Source organism: Mastigoproctus giganteus, chromosome 8, assembly GCF_048544385.1.
Source record: "Mastigoproctus giganteus isolate SK-2022 chromosome 8, ASM4854438v1, whole genome shotgun sequence".
NCBI lineage: Eukaryota > Metazoa > Arthropoda > Arachnida > Uropygi > Thelyphonidae > Mastigoproctus > Mastigoproctus giganteus.
In genome coordinates this window covers 105,359,336-105,383,522 of record NC_143582.1, presented here as the reverse complement: position 1 = coordinate 105,383,522, position 24,187 = coordinate 105,359,336, and the positions used below count along the sequence as shown (strand labels likewise).

Sequence of the window (24,187 nt, the reverse complement as noted above, 5' to 3'; positions counted from 1 at the left end):
TATATCTTCTTTTAAGATATAACTTAAAATGATGCCGTTTTACCAATATTCTGATTTATTCAGATATAGCTATCTATTTCTGATGTGTTTGCACTATTTTTATACATAGTCTTGACTCGCCCATAGCTTGAGGCTTATGCCCTAAATGCTTAGTCTAAATTAACATTTTAAATGTTAATTTAGACTAAGCATTAATTTATTTATTCCTACATGTTTCTGATTTATTTCCCATCTTTTACTGTATTTCTGAATGTTGAATTCCTGTATTTTTCATTGTCGAAAAGGTCAAATTTCAGTTTGAATTTTTTCAAGCAAGCAATCGATTTTGTTCTATAGAGATCCAACTGTACTTTGTTTTAATGAAAATTCAAAATTTTAAAAGATTAAAAAAACAATTTCAGACAAGAGAAAACATCAGTCTTGTATTCTTCTCCATTTTCTAGTTTAAAAAGATTAAATAGTACAAAATTAAAAAATCATCTATATTTGATAGAATTGAGAGGTTATATTGAAAACATTGAGAACTGTTTTCCTATCTTTATGTGAAAGCAATTTTTTTACGAAAATTTATTTTGTTTCTCAGAGCAAACTAAACATAATTACAATTAATAAGCTTTCTCTCTATCCATAGACAAATGCTGGCCACGTCACCACCATATGTCACAGCCACAAACATCAACAAACAATTAACCACTTGCCTCACGCACCATCCTGGCAGTGCACATCTCTATTCCAACTGCCATTCATGTATTCAATCTGAAGAAAGCTGTCTCCCAGCCGAAAGCTTATTAATTGTAATTATGTTTAGTTTGCTCTGAGAAACAAAATAAATTTTCGTAATGAATCCAGAGCACGTAGGCCTTTTTTACTAAGCAATTTTTTTGGAAACAGTGGGATTTGGACAGCTGTTTATTGAATTCGTGTGAGAATAAAAACTAATAACCTAGAACTTGAAGATATATTATAATATTGGAAGTTGTCTGGTCTCATGCCACTCCAAAAGCAAAAAGCAAAATAGTTGTAAATATGATTATGTAATCAGGCATTTGATAACAAATAAGCTTAACAGTGTGTAGTACAGTGGTTTTCAACTGGGGTGCTGTGTAATTTGGGTTTAAGTTACTTAAAGTTATTATTTTTTTTTTGAAATTTATCTATTTATTTCATTATAAAAAGGGTACAATATAAAGGGTATGGTACAATGGATATTGTACTGTATCTTTTTAATTTTGTGGTGATCTATAATTGATATTTATTTAGTACCTCTATATAAAGAATAATATTATTATATAGGTATATATTAAAAGGTGGAAAACCACTGTGTTAGGTATTTCTTTTGGCCTAGGGGTGCCGTGAACCAAGAAAGTTTGGGAACCTCTAGTTTAGTGCATAGAAAGAAATGCTAGCTATCCATGAAATGCACTGCATTTCATGTTGAAGATTTTGAAGCAGTGTTATTCTTTGGAATGAATGGTGGTAAATTATTAGAATGTGTTGTGCAGGAGAAGTGATAGAATTAACAGATGAAGTAACAGGAGACAATCTCCGGTTATTTCATTTTTCTGTTAATTCACATTTTAAGATGAATTAACAGAAATTAAAAGAATAGTAACTTGACTAAACAAATTATTTTGCTCTGTTTACTCATTGTAATCTTTCAGAGGAAGGTGGCTGGGGCTCTTGGGGTTTTTTATTTTTTTTTTTTATAGGAATACTTTATTTAACACAAAGCTATACAAGTGCTTAATCAGTTATGATTTGCCACTGAATTTTTCAGTCGCTTAAACAAGTAGATTCTAAGCTAGATCGGTATTGAGGTATAAAGGTAATACCTATGCCATCTCGTCTTTTCAGTGTATTTATATTCTATTCAACTACTGTGGCACAGTTTGTTTATATGTTGTTATTGAAAACCTAATATATATATTTATTTATTATTTATTTTTTTTTTTTTCAACAGCTTCGTTCTGATGTTGTACCCAAAACTGCTGGTAAGTATTTTAGTAGTTATTTTTTAAGTGAATTCAAAGATATAACAGGTTTTAAGCATAGTTAGTTGATTAACTATGATTAACTCTAACTTAATTGAGCATATTGAACTTATAATGAAATTATAGGTTCAATATATTCTGTACAAATTGGAGAAGTATGGCACTGAGGGAAAGTTGCTACAATGGATAAAAGGGTGGTTGAGTGTGAGAAGACGTAGTAATAATTAATGGGCACTGTTGTTCATGGACTAATGTTATTAGTGGAGTTTTCTGGGGTTTGGTGTTGGGTGCATTGTTTTGTATATTTATCAATGATATTGATGAAGGGATAAAAGGCTAATGTCCAAGTTTGCAGTGATACAAATGTTGACAGGGTTGTAAATGATAGCATGCTACTGCAGCAAGATCTAGTTAAGTAGATGGGCTGAGAAGTGGCAACTAAAGTTTTAACACTGACTAAGTAAAGTAAAGTACTACATATGGGTAGGAGTAACCCCAGAGAAATGGTTGAACTGTATGGTAAAGAATGAAAAGGACCTAGTGATAATTGTGCAGTCAGATACGAAGTTTTCTGAGCAGTGCAGGTCATGGGTGTCTTGTCAATGATATACAGGAATTTTGCTAGCAGGGAGAAGGTGATTATTCCGTTGTATAAGGCAGTGGTCAGGCCATGCCTTGAATACTGTGTCAGATCTGGAAGCCTCATTTTAGGAAGTTTCTAGAGTTGCTAGAACAAGTACAGAGAATGATAACAAGATTGAGGGGAAAGAAGGGTTGCTGTGTTACAAAGAAAGGCTCAATTTCTGCAAATTGCAGCATCTGGAGACTAGGCACATGTGGGGGTGATCTGATTGAGGCATATAAGGCCTTTAGCCAGTGGGTTCTTGATTGCTGAAACAAACTTCCATATGTCATTGTGGAAGTTGATATCTTAAATGAATTCAAGAAGAAATGGAACAACTTTTAGAGCAAATGGTTGAGAGAAATGAGTATATCCCCCCTCCTTTTTTTTTTTTTAGCTGATGCTATATAAGATTGCTTTCTTGCATCCTTTGCTAATTAGTTAAAGTTGCTTAAGGTATAGAATTTTTTCAATCTTAAAACTTAAAAGAACATAGTTTTAATATACACTGAAAGGACAGAATTTATGATATACCTGATTATTGGGCATTGTGGCACTGTCACAGGTCTTGCTAATAGGCAAACCCACTGCTCAGCAGGTATATAGGTACGCTGCATTCACGTGGACTTGAATTCAGTGCTGGTATGGATAAACATTGAGTTAACCGACCGTGAAAGAGAGATGATAGTGGGTGCCCAACGCCCACTATCGTTGAGGCCATGTTATGTCAAGGATCTGCGTATATTCTTACCATGTGTACTGTCTCTCCAGAACTTTCATTACTTCATACTGTACTTCACACTGTCAAACTAATAGAGTAAGCTTATCTGCGAAAAGATCTAAACCTCCCAAACAATTCCTAGTTCATTTCACAAATATACATGGTCTCAATTCTAATCTCAACGATGTCTATTTCCACTTGCAGTCTGCCAAACCCCATGTACTTTACCTGACAGAATCTCCGTGATTGGTTGATTCAACTACTGCTCATCTCAGTTGCCCAAATTATTTGCTGTATGATTCTTTTTGCCTCAAAGGTGGTACTTGTGCATATGTCTGTTCTGATATTCCCTGTCAGAGACTTGATAATTTGAAATCTCCTCCTTTCAATCTTCTCTGGCTTAAAATCTCTACCTCATTCTGTAAAATTCCTGTGATGTCTAATGTTCTCCCAACTCCATAATCACTTGGAGCTCTTCGACTTCCTCTTTGCAGTTTGATTTTCTCCAGTCCAACTTTCCTAACAGTGAGGTAATTTTACTTGGTGATTTTAATGTTCACAGCTCCAGCTGGCTTCTGTTTTCTAGTCACACCAACTCAGCTGGTCGAGATGCTGAGGCTTTTGCATTACTAATGACCTCGCACAGATTGTTCATTTACCTCCCAGAATACTGGATAATCCTAACCATAGAGCCAACATGCTTGATCTTTTTTCTCACAAACCTAAGTACATGGTTGAAGTGAGTAGTCATTTAGGCACCTCAGATCACAACTTGCCGATTGTCTCTTCTCCAATGGAGCCATGAATTAAAGGCTCCATTGTCTCTTCTCCAGTGGACCCTTTATCTCATGGCTCTTCCCAACCTTGTGTTTGGCATTACAATGATGCAAAACGGGATGACCTGCCAGATTTATTTTCTTCTTTTCCTTGGGTCGGATTACTGTTTCTAAACTTCTGATGTCAACATTTGCTCAGATTATGTCAGTATAATTATTCTTGTAGGACTGGAATCCTTTATTCCACACTCCACTTTAAAATCTCGTCCTTAATCTAAACCTTGGTTTTCCAATAAATGTGCTAAGGCTGTTCAAGAGAAGAATGTTGCATATCATAATTTGCTTGTTTCAAATTCTTCAGTTTTGTTATCTTCCCACGCCAAAGCTCGCAACAGTTGTTAATCAGTCCAAACTAAATTTTGAACTAAATCGGTCAAAACCAGATGTTCTGTTGTAACTTTAGCCAAGGATAAAGCTGACCTGCTACTATCCCATTTTTCTTCCACCTGTTGTATTAATGATCCTGGTAAAAGGCCTCCCAACATGCAATTACTTCTCTTTCTAAAGTAATGGAGAAATCAATTAACCGTCAACTCTCAATTTCCATAGAAACCTTTCTGATGAACGATTGCCAGTATGGATTCTGTCACTGTCGATCCACTAGTGATATTCTGACTTATGTTGCCGATTTATGGACAAATTCAATGGAAGAGTTTGGTGAAACACAAGCAGTTGCTCTTGACATCTCAAAGGCTTTAGATCATGTTTAGCATAAAGGTCTTCTAAACAAGCTTCCATCTTACGGTTTGCCAAATGTTTTTTGTAATTGGTTATCCAGTTTTCTCTGATCGCTTACTGAGGGTGATGGTAGATGGCTCTATCTTCTAACTTCTCCACTAATTCCAGTGTTCCCCAAGGTTCAGTTCTTTCCCCCCACTCTTTTCCTCTTGTATATATATGACCTTCTTCCATTGACTGGAAATCCTATCCATAGTTTTGCCAATGATAGCACTTTGCATTCCAGTTTGAGAAACCTTGCCCTGCTCAATCAGCTTCAACTTCTTGAATATTTGCTACTAATTCCTTAAATGCTGATCTCCAGGTAATTCTCCAGTGGGGCAAAGAACTTAGTTGATTTCAATCCTTCAAAAACTGTCTTGTCTTATACCTTGCAAAAAGGATTCTTCTGCTCCTGCTTTGGTGACACTCCGATTTCTTGGCAAGACATCTCTTTTGATCATTACCCTGACTTCTAATCTCCCTTGGCGCAAGCACATTAAAAATATTGCTTCCTCTGCTTCTAAAAAACTTAGTTTTCTCTCTCTCTCTCTCTCTCTCTCTCTCTCTCTCTCTCTCTCTCTCTATGTTACTTTTCTTCCAAACAACTGTTCACTCTGTACAAATCACAAATCTGTGCTACCATGGAATATTGTTCCCACAACTGAGGCGATGCACCCAAAACCTCTCAGGCTTCTAGATTCCATCCAGAAGAGTGCAGTTAGGTTAATTAATGACTCATCTCTAACATTGTCTCCACTCGCTGTCTCATTGATGTACTGTTTTTGTTGCATGCCTTTTCTACATATACTTCCATTGGCACTGTGCTTCTGAATTGGCTTCTATAATTCTCTCTCTCTCTCTCTCTCTCTCTCTCTTTCAAAACAATACGAACAGGTGCCACCAGCAGCCAACATCCATTTACTGTCCAACTCACAGAACCATCTTCATCTTCCTTGTTTATTCATTCAGCTGCCATTTTCTGGAACAACCTTCCTTCGTACGTATTTCCTGAAAATTAGTTTTCAGAAGTTCAAGTCTAATGTCAACAAATATCTTCTTTCATGTTCTCAACCTCCAGCCCCAGCATGGTACTAAGTACTATATGTTCTTATACCTCTCATTTGGGATTTTTATTAAAAAAAAAAAAAAGTAGAATTATATCTGCATCATCCATTGTATTAGAAATTTCAGGAATGGATTGCATTAAAAATTTTATAAAGTTGCTTTAATCTTTGAGGCCATTGGCTCCTGAAGATATTGAATTCACTGCAGTTTTTAGTAATCTTGTGCAAACCAAAGTGCCTGGGCACTCAGTTTGGGAACAAATGGACTAGATTATTGCTAGAATATAAAATTACACGTTATTGAAAGTTATAACGTACAATTTTATATACAAGGTACAATACCTCGAAACTTGATACTACGACAAGTCGGACAAGACAACTTGTGTTATTGAGACCTGCTAATATCTGTAAAATTTGACAAATGATCATGTCGTATAGTATCTATAACCTAATTTTAAATGAAGTTTTTAAACTAATCTAAGATCTCCAGCAGATTTTTTTTTTTTTTTTTAGAGACAAATATTATAAAACAAGAACAGGGTTATCTTTATACCCGTAGTATTAATGCAAAAAATTAAGGTCAAATCATTCTTTTGTCCTGTCACAAGGTTCTTCTGTCAAAGATTTTGTAATATACCTTAGGCAGGTTTTCCAAATACTAATTCTTTCTATTTTAATTAATAAATGAATTACGAGCAGTTAATATCATACCTTGAAGCAATCATCATGGGTTCCCTTTTCCTGAAGAACTGAACAAAAACTTAAATCTCAGGTAAGAGAATTATATAAAAGGTGTACATAATAATGTTTAAGTAAGACTATGCATGTATTGTAATGTTTACAATACCAGAGTACCTGCCCACCTGAGGTAGTACAATATTGTACTACCTCAGGTGGGCAGGTATTGTACTAACCTGGTATTGTACTACCTCGTTGTGAAGGTATTCACAATATGCCAATTTAACTTAACTACTTTGGTAGACGGCAATGTTAACTGGTGCATTTGCATTTATCCATATGTTAGTCATTCTATCTCGTAGCATGAGGCCTTTGCCCTTAAATATTTTATAGTTTATACTACTGCACACCTTGAGGCGTCTCTCATTGTAGAATTATACTTCATAACTGGGTTGTCACTATTGCAATACCAGGGTACCTGCCCACCCACTGAGGAGAAGCCAACAAGCTGTAACTGTGCCATCTGGATTGGTGGTGCCCACTGAGAATAAGTAACAATAGTATTCTGTATTGGTGAAGCATTACTTATTCGAGGTAGTGCAGTACATGGTAACTCATTGTGAAGGATGAGTGCGATATGAGACAGTTGAAATGATGCCCTTTACACTACTATTGAAGTTCTTTCCTTTAAGAGTCGTGTATGGTGTTATTACACCATATTATATAGATAATTATAACTTAAAAATTATGCACCCTAACTTGTGACTTTTTTTGACATTGACCTGTACTTACTAAGTAAATCCACAGATCTACTCTTAATATCATTAGTGTCAACATGTAAACAAGATCACCCTGTGTGCCCTTGGTGACAGAGCAGAAAAAGATATCTGCTCTGTCACCAAATTTTGACCCTGGCAGACATACCTTGCTCTTACTCCACCCATCCTTTTTTGCCCAGTATATTTCCCATGTGACTTGATTAAATATTTGATTGCACGCTATTACAATTGGATACATTCACAAATCTCCAGTCCGTGGAGATCTTTCCCGAATCCTTTATATGATGGCATAGATCCCATCCACCCCAGGTGCCTTATGTTTAACTTCAACAATATCTCTTCCACTTTGCTCTCAGTTATTACAAAGTCACTTAGCTCCCTGTTAGTTTGCTAAACATCTGGCACTCCCCTAGTTGAATAATTCCTCATGTGTGAATGTAGATACAAAATACTCGTTCGGTTTGTCAGCAACCTGAGCAGGATTAATGGTTTATCCATTGATTGTTCAAGTGGACATTGGTCTTTGAAGTGGACCAATTTGATTCATCCCCTTCATGTACCATAGGATTCCATTGTCACCCGATAATTTGTGCATCCCATTTTTCTTCACTGCCACCGAGTCTCATTAGTAACTCTGACATCCATTTAGTGCTATACCTTGAAGAGTGAATTTTAGTTATGAAAAGAATTGTAGCTTCTATGATTAATTCATTAAATTCTTTCCATTTAGAATTTGCTGATTGTAACATGAGTGGATACCACTGAAGAGTCACCTTTTATGAAATCGAAAACCTTTACCTTTGATGGTAGTTACATCTTTAAGTTAATCCTAAATAAATACACTGTGATGGCAAACTAGTGGTTCTTTTATCTGTTGATTCTTATTGCAGGAATAACCACTGTTCTTACTCTAATATACTGCTATAGAAATCTGTCATCCAATAAAACCACAAGATCCAGTCAATATTTGGAAACTGAAAATTGATCAGTATAAGGCATTCTGATTTATTGAGTCTCTTTATCTGTTCGTTGTACTCATCAGGGTCATTAGTTCTATAACACACTACTCTATTCTCATTTTTGCTTTCCCAGATATGACTAAATGCTTATGTCACACAAATTGTACTGACCACTGATGTCAACTGGATGCACTGTGTAGATTTTATAATTAATCCCTCTCCTATCCTGTCTGTCTTTTATGTATACATTGTATTCCTAAATTCAAATTCTTCATCCCTTATATCTGAGGACCCCACATCTCTGATATCCCAGTGATGTCTGCATCTGATATCATGACTATTGCTTCAAGTTTATCAAATTTATTTACTACGCTCCAAGCGTTGGTGCATGCAAATAAACTTTCAACTGTCCTTACTCTTAGTTACCTTAACACAGACCATGTTTTTACTTGTTTCATGATGACTGAGCAGTCCACGAAATCCCCAGCAACTTGCTTTCAGGGCTGCTGCTCGTTCCTACAGAGCAGGCCTGCGGGCCGCGTGCGGCCCGCCGCACGTTTTTGTGTAGCCTGCGAGTTTTAATTGTATTTTCGAAAAAAGTTTACTTATTTTATGCCTTTTTGAAAAATAAATTTCTATATGTAATATGTTACAGAATTTGTTGAGTTGTAAATTGTTTTATCATCTCTGCATTGCTCAAATTGAGATAGAATTAGAAATTGTGCGTTTTTCTGATGGAGACTGTATTAAAGAATGTATGGCTGAAGTTTGTGGAATTATATGTCCTGACATTATTCACAAATTTGAGAATATAAGTTTATCTCGGCGAACCATAGTAAGAAGAATTGAATGTATCGATACAAATTTGAATGAGCAATTATTATCAGTATTAGAATCCATAACATGGTACTTGATAGCTCTTGACGAAAGTAACGACCAAAAGAATACTGCGTAGTTATTAATTTTCATACATGGATGTACCTCTAATTTTAAAATTATTGAAGAGCTTTCAATGGAATCTCTTAAAGACCAAACAATGGGCTGATATATTTCAAAAAGTTGAAAAATGCTTAACAAGATATAATTTACAATGGAACAAAATGGTAAGCATAACTGATGGAGCACCAAGTTTGACAGGTAAAAATGTTGGAGCGTTAAAAGAAAATTCAAAATAAAATTTATGAAAGTTATCCTGATTATGATTTAATTACAATTCATTGTATTATACATCAACAAGTATTATGTAAAAATGTGTTAAAAGTTGAACATGTCACATCTTGTATTATTAAACTAGTAAATTTAATACGATCGAGGGGCCTGAAACATAGACAATTCATTAATTTTCTTCAAGATATTGAATCAGAGTACACTTCCAAATTCCTTACCATAGCCAAATTCTCAGTGGCTTAGCTTAGGAAAAGTTCTTCGGCGACTATGGAAAGATGACATCATTCTATTTTTAAAACTGACAAATATTATGGACTTTCGCGAATTAACTGATAATAACTGGATTTGTGATTTTGCGTTTACCCTGGACGTCATGACACACTTAAATACTTTCAACACCGTGTTACAAGGGGAAAATTTATACGCCTTAAGGATATGGTAAAAAGTTTGAATGGATTTCAATTAAAACTCCAGTTGTTGCTTTGATATTTCTTGATTAACAAGATAGACCACTTTCCAACCATGAAGTTGCTGAAGATTCCAGAAAATAAATTTGAAAAATATTGTGAAATTATCAACGCTTTGATTGACGACTTTTCATGAAGATTTGGCGACTTCCGAAAATTTGAGACATATTTGGAAATAGTGCGCAACTCATTTTCAATAGAAATTGATAGTGCACCGAGTGAACTACAACTTCAGATTATAGATCTGCAGTGTGATACTGATTTAAAGGAATTTCACCGTTGTGAGGAAATCTGTAAATTTTACCATACTTTTAATTCTGACAAATTCGGCGAATTTAAAGATTTTGCCCGAAAAATGTTGGTTATTTTTGGATCAACCTACATATGTGAACAAACATTTTCCATCATGAATCTAAATAAAAATTCTTTACTATCAAGCATCACAGATGAACACTTACAAGCAGTTTTAAGAATCTCAACTTCAAAATTAATACCAGAAGTTAAAAGATGTAAAACAGTTCCATTCATGTCATTAAATTCTTTGTTGTTAGAGAATAATTTTTTTTTTTGTTATATTCTTCATGATAACAAATAATATATCTAAAAATAGTATTTTACGTGGGGCCCACCTTCTTTCTGAATTCCTAATGTGGCCCTTCAGCCAAAAAGTTTGCCCAGGCCTGCTATAGAAGCAGTGCAAGAATCACTTTCACCTCTGTATGTATGTGGTTATTCTTAATCTAAGATTCTGTGGATCAGTTAAGTTAGGAGTTTTCCGACACCTAACACTGCCTTGAAAGCATCACCAAATATCCTTACACCCTTTCTATTTAGGGGTATCCCATCCCTTATAGAAACACATGTTAATAAGCACAGGCCATTCTAAAAAAAAATTACTACCGAATGAGCATTGCACAATCTCTCCAGGGCCGAATTGATTCAAAAGGATTCAGAGCCTGAAGATTCAGAATTGGTTCTCATCATATTCTATCGTGTTTGGACTGAATTCTCGACACATTCAAATCTAACCTAGCTTTTGCGAGTTTTTTTTTTAAACAGACTCCTGACAATTATATATACAACAGAAATACAGTTGAACTTGTTTATAACGTACACAGAAATAATGAGATCATGGCTGTAACGAGCAAAAAAGCCATAATGATTTTAATTTAAGTGTATTCTCATACAATCGCTCACTGTTATAAGGAGCATATGGTATATCCAACGGATATACCGTACAATTCTTGGTAACTATGCAAACATTAATCTTTGTAAAGGATGCAAAGAAAAACAGCAAAGAGTTCTTTACTTATGTAAACTAGAAGAAAAGGGATGAATCAGATTGGAGCACTTAACATAGATGGGTTGATTATTGATGATCATGCTCAGGTAGCTGATAAAATGAATGAGTATTTTGCATCTACATATTCACACATGAGAAATTATTCAAATGGCGAGTTCCAGAAGTTTATCAAATGCTAACGGGGAGCCAAGTGATTTTGTAATAACTGAGAGCAAAGTAGAGGAGAAATTGTTGAAGTTAAACATAAGGAAGGCACCTAGGGTGGATGGGATCTATCCAGTTATATTAAAAGAGGCAAAGAAAGTAAGCAAACCCTTAGCCATAATTATGAGAGCTTCCTTAGACTCAGGGGAGTCCCCTATGGACTGGATGTGTGCAAATGTATCACCAATTCACAAAGGGGGTTCAAAAGGTGACATGACTAACTACAGACCGGTTATTTTAACTTGTGTTCCGTGGAAAATAATGGAATCACTGGTTAAAGAAGCATTATGGGATCATCTAGACAAGACTGCATTAATAGTTAAGACATGGCATGGGTTTGTTAAAGGGAGGTCTTTGTCTGACCAATTTGATTGGATGCTATGATGTGGTCACAAAGGAACTGAATGCCAAAAATAATTTTGATATCATATACTTTGATTTCAGGGAGGCTTTTGATACTGTTACACATTGGAGAGGTATGGCATTAAGGGTAAGTTGGTACAATGGATAAAGGGATGGTTGATTGGGAGATGACAGAGAGGTAATCAATGAACACTGCTCTTCGTGGATAAATGTTATTAGTGGAGTTCCCCAGGGTTCGGTGTTGGGCCCATTGTTGTTTTGTATATTCATCAGTGATATTGATGAAGGTATAACAGGTTTAATGTCCAAGTTCGCAGATGATACAAAGGTTGGCAGGGTTGTTAAAGACAGTTATGCTACTTCAACTGGATCTAGATAAGTTGGGAAAATAGGCTGAAAAGTGGCAACTGAATTTAACATTGACAAACACAAAGTAGCAATAACTCAAGAGACGTACCAACTGTGTGGTACTACACTCAGGGAAGTGGAAAGTAAGTTTGCAGACGGGTTGCCAGGGCAGGTCGTGGAGTCCTATCAATGATATAGGAATTTTGCTAGTAGGGACTGGGAAGTGATTATCCCACAAGGCAGTGGTCGGGCCACACCTAGAATACTGTGTACAGGTCTGGAGGCCTCATTTTAGGAAGAATGTAGAGTTGCTAGAATGAGTACAAAAAAAAAGCAACAAGATTGGTGAGGGGGGAACAAAGGGGTGCTCTTATCAAGAAAGGCTTAAGTTCTGCAAATTGCAGCACCTGGAGAGTACACACCTGTGAGGTGACCTGGTTGAGGTGTATAAGGCCTTCAATGGATTGAGCAAGCTGAATGCTGATGGGAATCTTGCTCAGACCAAGAACCTGAGGGGACATAGTTTCAAACCAAGGAAAGAAAGTTTTAGAATAGATGTGCGGAAATTTGCCTTTAGCGAGCTGGTAGTTGATTGGTGGAACAGGCTTCCATATTTTGTTGTGGATGCTAATAGCCTAAATAAATTTAAGGCTGAGCTGGATAGACATTTGGATTGAATGGAGGGATGAAATGGGAGGGGTTTTTTTTTTTTTTTGGCTGATGCTGCATAAGCTTGCTTTCTTGCATTGTATGCCTCTGCTAATGCTAATTTTTAATTGCTTGGGTAGTTGAAAAACCCAAATTCTTGGAATAGACAGAAATGAAAGGTGCAACTTAGCTTTTAGGAGCCAGTTTATGATCTAACCTTGTCCTTTTTTGGTGATTGGAGGCTATAAAATAGTGCATTAGCATTGCACTTGTAATTTCTCTGGTTGCATTACCCTGTTTACAGAATGTCTTGTATTTACTGAACCATTAATTTATTTTGGGAATTTGGAGAATTTTGGAAACTATAATTGTTTGTATGCAGATTGCTTTACTGTCATTTTAAAGTAAAATAAGTTAGAAACAAGCCCTTTGGAAAGTCTCTCGATTCACAAAAATGTCAAAATTATTCATGAGCTATAACATGGTGCAAAATAATGTTGAAGTGTGTAAAAAGTTTTCTTTATCATCTTCAACAATAATAAACATGTTTATTATGGAAGGATAAACATGTTTATGTGTCGGCAGTAGAAAAGAACATAAAAAAAAATAGAAAGTGCGAGGTTGCAAACAGTATTGCTTCAATGGTTCACTACACAAAGGGGTGCTTGATTTTTAATAGACAGGCTGATCTTGAAGACTCACACAGAAAAGTTTGTCAAACAATTTGGGTGCAACAATTTTGTATGTAACAACACAGTATGGAAAAGATCCACCTTCAGATAATGCTATCCAACGTTGGTTAAAGCAATTTCAAGAGATTGGTAGTGTTCTGCACCGAAAAGGAGTGGAAATATTGATCACTTTACAGGAAGATGTTGATCTATTCCACGAAGCATTTTCTCGAAGCCCACAAAAATTAACTAGACTAGCGTCTTTGCAGTTAGTATACCAAAAATGATTTTTGGAGGGTTATTCATAACTGCCTTCACCTCCATGCCTAAAAACTGCAGATTGTTCAGGCTTTAAAGCCGAATGATAAACCCTGCCGTTTCCAATTTGCCCAAGACATTTTGTCAAACGTTGAAGCTGATGAAAATTACTTTTGGAGATTTAGTGAAGCAATGTTATGTATCAGGGAGAGTAAATCATCATAACTGCAGAATATGGGGATCAGAAAACCCTCTCACCATTTGAGAATTCAGAAGAGATAGTCCAAAGGTCTCGTGTGCTTTGTCGTGTTTGGAAGTTTTGGGTCCCTTTTTCTTTGCAGAAAAAACAATGACAGCTATGACCTATCTGGACCTGCTACAGCTGTATCTGTTACTCCAGTTGGAAAATCATCAGCCAAATGTCATGTTCCAGCAAGATAGTGCACTGCCACATTGGGTTCTTATTGCCCAAGAATTTCTTGACATGCATTTTCCTGGGTGCTGGGTGGTGACCACGGAATCAGTCCACCATTTCCATGGTGGACTGATTCCGTGGTCTCTCTGTTTACCCGATTTTACGCCGCTTGATTTATTCCTGTTGGGATATGCAAAGGAGTAAGCTCAGAATTGTTGCTGCGATCGAAACAGTTACACTGCAAATGCTGGAGAACACTTGGAGGGAAATTGAATATCGCTTGGACATCTTGCGTACACGAAAGGTGCACATGTTGAAGTTATTTAGCATTCTGCAGTATTGATTCTGTAGGTAATAAAATTGAGTTACACTTTCATATTCTGTAGGTAGTTTTAGTTTGTTTCCTGTTTGGAAATTACAGGCAGTGGAAACCCTGGCAATAATTTTGAATCACCCTGTATATAAATTGTGATTTTTGCATAATAAAAACCTAATTTTTGTGTGATATAATGTATTCTGTGTGTGAGTCAGTGATATATGATCACTAGGATTATTTTTTCATTGAACTCGAAATGCATGATGCACAATTGAATTTATCATTGCTATTCTTATGTAATTCTTTATCATTTTTGTGACTAGGCATTTGAAATGAATTTTGTAGCATTATTAAGGTAAGAATTTAATTTAAAATTACAGAATTATGAAAATATATAGAAATTGGAGAAGTTCTTGAAGTTAAACCTAAGAAAGGCACCTGGGGTGGATGGGATCTAACCAGTATTTTTAATGGAGGCAAAGAAAGTAAGCAAACTCTTGACCATAATTATGTGAGCATCCTTCGACTCACGGGAGGTCCCCCACAGACTTGTTAGTTTAACTTCTATTCCAGGGAAAATAATGGAGTCGCTGGTTAAAGAAGCACTGCAGGATCATCTAGACAAGACTCCAGTTATAGTTCAGACAAAGTATGGAGGTGCCTCCATAGCCAGGTGGGAAGGAGCAGCAGTGCGTAGCACACGTTTCTTGATTAGACCGGGGTTCGAGCCCATCACCACCAAATACAGAGGATGCGGAAAGGTCAGGGAATAACCACCGTATATTCCCAGAGCAATATGGCCTTAGTTGCTAATGCTCCTAAACAAACAAAAAAAGGAAAAAAAAGTATGGGTTTGTCAAGGGGAAGTCTTGTCCGACCGATTTGATTGTATACTATGATGTAGTCACGAAGGAACTAGATGCAAAAAATAATTTTGATATAATATACTTGGATTTCAGGAAAGCTTTTGATACTGTTGCACACGGAATGCTACTGAACAAATTGGAGTAGTATGGCATTAAGGACAAGTTGCTGCAATAGATTAAAGGATTATTGATTTGGAGAAGACAGTGGTAATCAGTGGACACTGCTCTTTATGGACTAAATTTATTAGTGTGGAGTTCCCTGTGGTTTGGTGTTGCACCCATTGTTGTTTTTGTATATTTATAAAATATTTTGATGATGGTATGTTAGGCTTAATGTTGAAGTTTGTAGATGATACAAAGGTTGCAGGGTTGTTATTGAGTCTGCTACTGCAACAAGATCTAGAAAAGTTGGGCAGATAGGCTAAAGTGGCAACTGAAGTTCAACGTTGACAAATGCGAAGTACTGCATGGGTAGTAGTAACCCAGATTTATAATTTCTGTTGTCACCCTGCGATCTCCCTTTCTGAAATGTACCAACTGTGTGGTAGTGGAGATTGAAAACGTCCTGGGGGTAATTGTACATTTATATGAAGTTTTCTGAGTAGTAGGCTGCCAAAGCAGACATGGTGTCTTGTCAGTGGTATACAGGAATTTTCCTAGCATTGATAAGGATGTGATTATCATTTTGTATAAGCATATCAGTGATTGGGTGGACACTTGACTATGATAGTATGTGCATATGCACCACAAGTAGGATGCGTGGAAGAAGAAGAAAAGGACAGTTTTTGGATGAAAATGGATCAAGTGGTCATGGCAATAGCTGAGAAAGAGAGGATGGTTGTTGGGGCGATCTAAATGGTCATTTAGGAAGAGGCAAGAGAGGAAGGAAGAGTGTATGGAAGGTGGAGTATTGGGTAAAGAAACAGAAGGGGAGAGGATAGTAGAACACGCATTGGACCTGGTGATAGTTAACACCAACTTTGAAAAGAAAGCCAGCTGATAACATACAGGAGTGGGGAAAGGACAAGTCAGATTGGCTCTATCATGTGCCTTAGGGGGCATCTAAAGGAAATGATGAATAGCAAGGTGGTAAACAGAGAAAGTGTCTGCACAGCATAGATTGCTTGTGGCCGATTGCGAGGTTGCAGTGGACAAAATTAGGAAATATTCAGGACAAAGGGAGAAAAGGATAAAGGAAAAGGAAGAAAAGTGGTGGAGATTGAAAGAGGAGGGTTTGTGGGAGGAGTTCAGGGAAAAGGTGCTAAAAGGAATAAAGTTGCCAGAAGACTTGCAAGAGTGGTGGAAAACAAATAGTTGTTTCTTAAGGTGAAGAGTTGTTAGGGAAAACATCAGGAAAGGGGATGCCGGCGGGAAAGGAGGTTTGGTGGTGGAATGAGGAAGCGCAATCGGTGATAAAACAAAAGATGGGATGTAACAGGTAGCCAGGAAGATAAAGAATCCTATACAATAGCAAATAAGGAGGCAAAAAGGACTGTGGCAATAGCAAAGGCAAGGGCAGTGGATGAGGCCTATGGGAAACTGGAGAGGAAAGAGGGAGATATGCAACTGATGAGAATAGCCAAAGTGAGAGATAAGGCATCGAAGGACTTCTCATCAATATAAAAGATGAGGGGAGTGGTTATACAGGACTTGGAGAAGGTTAAGGAAAGGTGGAAAAACTATTTTAAGAAGCTATTAAATGAGGAAAACCCAAGAGCACTATGTGAGGATGGAGAAATGAATGTGAGAGTAGTGGAAGGCATAAGCAGGGAAGAAGTGGAAAGCACACTCAGAAAAATGAAGAGAGGGAAAGCAGTAGATGCTGATCAGATACCAGTAGAGATATGGAGTAGTCTGGAAGAAGGGATCAATATTCTATGGGACTTGATGGAAAATCTGGCAGCAGGAGAGGATACCCGATGATTGGAGGGAAAGTATACTTGTGTCAATCTTTAAAGGAAAGGGTGATATGCAGGAATGTGGTAACTACAGGGGAATAAAGTTAAGGTCTCATTCGATGAAGATCTGGGAAAGAATTGGGGAAGGAAGATTAAGACAGGAGACGGAAATAGGAGAGGAACAGTTTGGATTCATGCCAGGAAGAGGAGCAACAGATGCGGTCTTTGCTTTAAGGCAGGTGATGGAAAGATACAGTGAGATGCAAGTAGAGTTGCACATGGTGTTTATAGACCTGGAAAAAGCATATGATAGTGCCCAGACAAGAGGTATGGAGATGTATGAGGGAGAAGGGTACATCAGAGAAGTACGTAAGGCTTGTGAAGGATATGTACGAGGGAGCAGTGACTCAGGTTAAGAGCAGTGTAGGTATGACTGAGGGTTCTCTGTAGAAGTTGGATTGCACCAGGGATCAGCTCTCAGCCGATATCTGTTTGATCTGGTAATGGATGTGTTGGTGAGGGAAGTGAAGAGTAGAGCACCATGGAGTAAGCTGTTCGCAGATGGTATTGAACTGTGCAAATCATCCCAAGGAAAGGCAGAGAAGAAGTTGGAAGATAGAGGCATGTGGATAAGTTTTTTTTTTTTTTTTTTTTTTTTTTTATGTGAACCCCAAACACGAGAGGTATTAGAACCTATAGTACTTAGTACCGTGATTGGGTTGAGAAGACGAAAGAAGATATTTGTTGACATTGGACTTGAACTTCTGTAGATTGTAATTTTCAGGAAATACGTATGAAGGAAGGTTGTTCCAGAAAACGGCAGTTGAATGAATAAATGAGGAAGATGAAAAGTTGGTTCTGTGGGTTTGAAGTTGGACAGTAAATGGATGTTGGCTGGTGGCGGCACATGTTCGGACTGTTTTGAAAGAGAGAGCAGGAATTATAGAAGCCAATTCAGAAGAACAGTGCCCATGGAAGTATCTGTAGAAGAGGCATGCAGCAGAAACAGTGCATCTATGAGAAAGCGAGTGGAGACACTCTGTTAGAGATGTATCATTAATTAACCTAACTACCCTCTTCTGAATGGAATCAAGAAGCCTGAGAGAGGTTTTGGAGGCACCACCCCAGATGTGGGAACAATATTCCATGGCAGGGTGAATTTGCGATGTATACAGAGTGAGCAGCTGTTGGGAAGAAAAGTAACGCTGAGAGCGAAAGAGAAAACCAAGTTTTTTTAGATGCAGAGGAAGCAATATTTGTAATGTGCTTGTGCCAAGAGAGATTAGAAGTCAGGGTAATCCCCAAATGAGATATCATTTTGCCTAGAAATCGGAGTGTCACTAAAGATAAGCATAGGAGTAGAAGAATCCTTTTTGCGAGATATAAGACAAGACTGAGTTTTAGAAGGGTTGAAATCAACTAAGTTGTCTTTGCCCCACTGGAGAATTACCTGAAGATCGGCATTTAAGGAATTGGTAGCAGATTTTCGAGAAGTTGAAGCTGATTGAGCAGGACAAGGTTTCTCAAAATGGAAAGTTGAATGCAATGTGCTATCATCGGCAAAATTATGGATAGGATTTCCAGTCAGTGGAAGAAGGTCATTGCTATACAAGAGGAAAAGAACTGAACCTTGGGGGACACTGGCATTAGTGGAGAAGTTAGAAGACAGAGAGCCATCTACCATCACCCTCAGTGAGCAATCAGAGAAAATTGGATAAACAATTACTAAAAACTGTTGGCAAACCATAAGATGGAAGCTTGTTTAGAAGACCTTTATGCCAAACACGATCAAAAGCCTTTGAGATGTCAAGAGCAACTACTTGTGTTTCACCGATCCTTTCCATTGAATTAGTCCATAAATGGGTAACATAAGCCAGAATATCTCCAGTGGATCGACACTGACGGAATCCATACTGGTGATAGTTGATCAGACGGAAGGTTTCTAGGTAGTTTAAGAGTTGGCGGTTAATTGATTTCTCCATTACTTTAGAAAGAGTAGAAGTAATTGCAATGGGACGATAACTGGATGGGAGGGATTTGTCGCCCTTTTTAGGAACTGGCTGGATATGAGCAAATTTCCAAGCAGAAGGAAAAACACCTTTGGAATAAGAAAGTGAAAAGAGGTGGCAAAGAATAGGAGTAACTTCAGGAGCATAGGTTTTGAGAACAAGTGGAGAAATACCATCAGGACCTGGAGCTTTCTTAGCATCAAGATTCTTCAAAATCCTTCTGACATCCTTTTGACGGAAGACCACAGGAGGCATTGAATGGAGTGTGCTGGGAATGGTGGGAGGTGTTTTACCAAGATCATTAATACATGAGTTGGAAGAAAAATGAGATGCAAGCAGGTCAGCTTTATCCTTGGCTGAAGTGGCAACAGAACCATCTGGTTTGGACAGAGGTCGGAGAAAAGATGGGCAAAAGTTGCGGCCAATAGCTTTGGCAAGAGACCAGAATGCTCGGCTACCATTAGGGCAAGAAGCAAGTTTTCTACTCTTAGCCTGTTGAAACTCTAGTTTGGACTGATTAATAACTTCTTTACAACTGTTGCGAGCTTTGGTGTAGGCAGAAAATGAAACTGAAGAATTAGAAACAAGCCAATTACGATATGCAACATTCTTCTCTTGGACAGCCTTAACACATTTATTGGAAAAACAAGGTTTAGATAAAGGACGAGAATTTAAAGTTGGATAAGGCATTCCATTCCTGCAAGAATAATTTCACTGACACGATCTGAGCAAACGTTGACATCAGAAGTTTTGAAACAGTAATCCGACCAAGGAAAAGAAGAAAAGAAGTCTCGCAGGTCATCCCATTTTGCATTCTTGTAATGCCATACAACACGTGGTTGGGAATAGCCATGAGATAAAGGTTCCATTGGAGAAGAGACAATCACCAAGTTGTGATCTGAAGTGACAAAAGGAACTCTCACTTCGACCGTGTACTTAGAAGGGTTGTTTGTGAGAAAAAGATCAAGCATTTTGGCTGTATGATTAGAATTGTCCAGTATTCTTGTAGGTAAATGAACAATCTGTGCTAGGTCATTAGTAATTGCAAAAGCCTCAGCATCTCTACCTGCTGGGTCGGTGTGACTAGAAAACGGAAGCCAGCTGGAGTTGTGAACGTTAAAATCACCAAGGAAAATTTCCTCACTGTTAGGAAAGTTGGACTGAAGGAAGGCAAGTTGCAAAGAGAGGAAGTCAAAGAGCGCCAAGTGATTAGTGGATTTGGGAGAACGGTAGAGACAACAGATGAATTTTACACAATGAGGTAGAGAGATTTTAAGCCAGAGAAGATCAAAGAGAGTAGCTTCCAAATTGCCAAGTCTCTGACAGGGAATATCAGAACAGACTTGCACAAATACAACCTTTGAGGCAAAAGGAATCATACAGCAAATAATTTGGGCATCTGAGATGAGCAGTAGTTAATTCAACCGATAATTGAGATTCTGTCAGAAAAAGCACATGGGGGTTTGGCAGACTGCAAGTGGAAATGGACATCGTTGAGATTAGAATTGAGACCACGTATATTTGTGAAATGAATTAGGAAGTCCTTGGGAGGTTTAGATCTTTTCGCAGATAAGCTTGCTCTATTAGTTTGACAATTTGACAATGTAGAGCGAATATCATCTTTTAAGGGCACAAAAGGTGATATAGTTGTACACTTTGGCACTAATAATATTAAGAGTAGGAGACCGGCAGAATTACTTAACAAGTACAGGTCACTGCTGAACAAAAGCCGAGAATTAGGGTTGAATTTGAAAGTGTCTGCAATTCTGCCCAGACACGATAGGAGGGAGTATATGATGAGAGCCTTGTCGATCAATTCGGCCCTGGAAAGATTGTGCAGGCTCAAGGGGTAGAATTTTTTTTCAGCCTGGACTATACTTGTTAACAGGAGAGATTGCTTAATTTCCCAGATATTGACTGGAATTTGGGGGCTGGTTACTCACGCACTAGCAGGGCTTTTGTGGATTTATTGGATGATTGTTTTCTACATCAGCATGTTCGGGAGGCAACTAGAGGGAGTAATACTCTTGATTTGATTATCAGCAGTGATTCTTCATGCATTAAGAATCTGCAGATAAATGAACCACTAGGTGGCAGTGATCAGTGTGCTGAAGTGGGATTTACTCAAAGAGGTAACTACCATTAGGGGTAAAGGGAAGGGTTATTGCTTACGTAAAGGCGACTACGATGGACTGAGACAGTATTTAAATTCTATACAGTGGGACCAACTGATGATGTTACCAACAGCAAATTCAAAATGGGAAGCATTCAAAGAACTTATCTTCGAAGCTACTAGGCTTTACATACCAACTAAGAAATATTGTTCAAGGTTTAGGCCAAAATGGATGTCAGATGAACTAATGAGGCATATGGCAGAGAAGAAAAATGCATGGGATACTTACAAATTAACACATGACAGAGAAGCCTATGATAGATACAAGTTGATATGCAACCAAGTTACAAAGGAGGTTAGGCAGGTGAAGGCAGATTACGAGAAATCCTTGGCAAGGGATGCAAAGAAAAACAGCAAAGAGTTCTTTACTTATGTAAACTCTAGAAGGAAGGGGATGAATCAGATTGGTCCACTTGATATTGATGGGTCAACTGTTGATGATCCTGCTCAGGTAGCTAACAAACTAAATGAATATTTTGCATCCTCATTCACACATGAGGAGTTATTCAGCAAGGGGAATGCCAGAGGTGTATTCAACTCTAACAGTAAGCTAGAGAATCTTGAAATTACTGGGAGTAAAGTGGAGGAGAAACTGTTGAAGAAAAACACAAGAAAGGCACCCGGGGTGGATGGAATCTATCCAGTTATATTAAAGGAGGCAGCAAAGGAAGTAAGCAAACCCTTAGCCATAATTATGAGTGCTTCCTTGGACTCAGGGGAGGTACCCATAGACTGGAAATGTGCAAATGTGACCCCAATTCACAAAGGAGGATCAAAGGCTGACACAAGTAATTATAGACCTGTGAGCTTAACTTCTGTTTCAGGAAAATTAATGGAGGCACTAGTTAAAGAAGCACTGCAGGATCATTTAGACAAGACTTCAGTTATAGCTCAGACACAGCATGGTTTTGTTAAGGGGAAGTCTTGCCTGACCAACTTGATTGGATACTATGATGCAGTCACAAAAGAACTGGATGCAGGGAATAACTTTGATATTATATACAGTAATACCCCGAAGTTACGCGATAGGTGGGTCCAACGAAAATCGCGTAAGTCGAATTCGCGTAAGTCGGGGTACAACTTTGCATATAAATACATATAAATTTTGCTTAATTGGGACCAAGGACTAACAAAAACACTAGTTTAGAAGAAAAATATTAATAAAATTGCAGTTCTTTATACATATTAATACGAAATATGTATTAAAAAACAAATGACTTACGTTAAAAAGTTATTTCGATGTCGATGGATCTAACAAATTCGTCTGACGACACAGCGCGTTCTTTTTTTCACGCAGAATTTCTTCGTAGGCAGCTAATAATTTTTTTATTCCTTGCTTTGTAGCTATAACGCGTTCTTCGTTGGAGTCTATGTTTTCTAATATTTTTAAGTCCTTTACAATTGAGCCCTTTTCAATTTTCAACCTCTCAAGTTTGCAATTGTCATGTGCTTTTCACCGTTGCTTCATTTAGGCCTGTAGCACGTGCAATATCACATGGTCTTTCATTTCGCTCAAAGCGTTTCACAATTTCATATTTTTTCTCTTTCGACAGAGGCGGACTGGCCATAAGCCTTACCAGGGAAACCCCGGTGGGCCAGTGTGATTTTGGCCATAAACCATAGTATGAGGCCACTATAAATTTTCCCGGGTAAGAATTTTTGATCCAGTCCGCCTCTGTTTATCGATAATTGCTTTTCTTTTTCTCTCTGAATCTGCAGTGTCTTCACCAGGATGCTTCCTTTTCACACCTTTTAATTAAGTATTTTACTCATTTTTAGGGAATAAAGCACAATTACAAAACGAGGAGGCACGCTTGATACGCATAAACAAAGCTGCGCGCATGTAGCAACTGAATAAACAACACCATAAAGGCAGAGATACACTATTAACACCTCACATTTCTAGGGGTTATGGTTACTACCATAAAACAATAAAAATTCAGTTGCATTTCTGCTAGTGAAATCTGTTATAAACTGGTAGTAAACTCGATCTAATTGCATTTGCGATTATACCGATAGCTGGAATTGTGTTGGTTTTTACGTTATTATGGTGAAATGTGTTTCCCCTTCACTGATATAAAAAACATAAAAGCAGCAAAGTTGAATTTTGTTCATCTTTCGCTCTCATTCTCCGCCGTCGCACCGTATATCGATAACATATGAAAAACGACCTTGAAGATAGTGGGCGGCAGCGTTGCCAAACGAAAAAATCAAGAATCGCGTAACTCCGAGTTCGCGTAAGTCGGGGTATTACTGTACTTGGATCTTAGAAAGGCTTTTGATACTGTTGCACATGGAAGACTGCTGCACAAATTGGAGGAGTGTGACATTGGAGGCAAATTGCTGCTATGGATAAAGGGGTGGTTGAGGGGGAGAAGACAGAGTGGTAATCAATGGACACTGCTCATCGTGGACTAATGTTATTAGTGGAGTCCCTAAGGGCTCAGTGTTGGGTTCATTATTGTTTTCTGTATTTATAAATGATATTGATGATGGTATATCAAGCTTAATGTCCAAGTTTGCAGACGATACAAAGGTTGGCAGGGTTGTCAAGGACACTACTGACACTATGCTGCTGCAACAGGATCTGTAAAGGTTGAGCAGATGGGCTGAGAGGTGGCAAATGAAGTTTAACATTGACAAAGGTAAAGTACTACACATGGGAAACAGCAACCCCAGAGCAAGGTATCAACTCTGTGGTACTACACTGA

At 37.7% G+C, this 24,187-nt stretch overlaps 1 protein-coding gene across 1 annotated transcript in view; it reads left to right on the top strand.

Annotated features, from left to right (window-relative positions):
• The window catches only part of LOC150081751 (peptidyl-prolyl cis-trans isomerase-like), a 102,603-nt gene that overhangs the window by 21,345 nt on the left and 57,071 nt on the right, over nt 1-24,187 (top strand). The window contains exon 2 of the mRNA XM_090379617.1: nt 1,961-1,991. Coding sequence (XP_090235743.1) covers nt 1,961-1,991 — 31 coding nt within the window. The remainder of the gene's footprint in view (nt 1-1,960; nt 1,992-24,187) is intronic.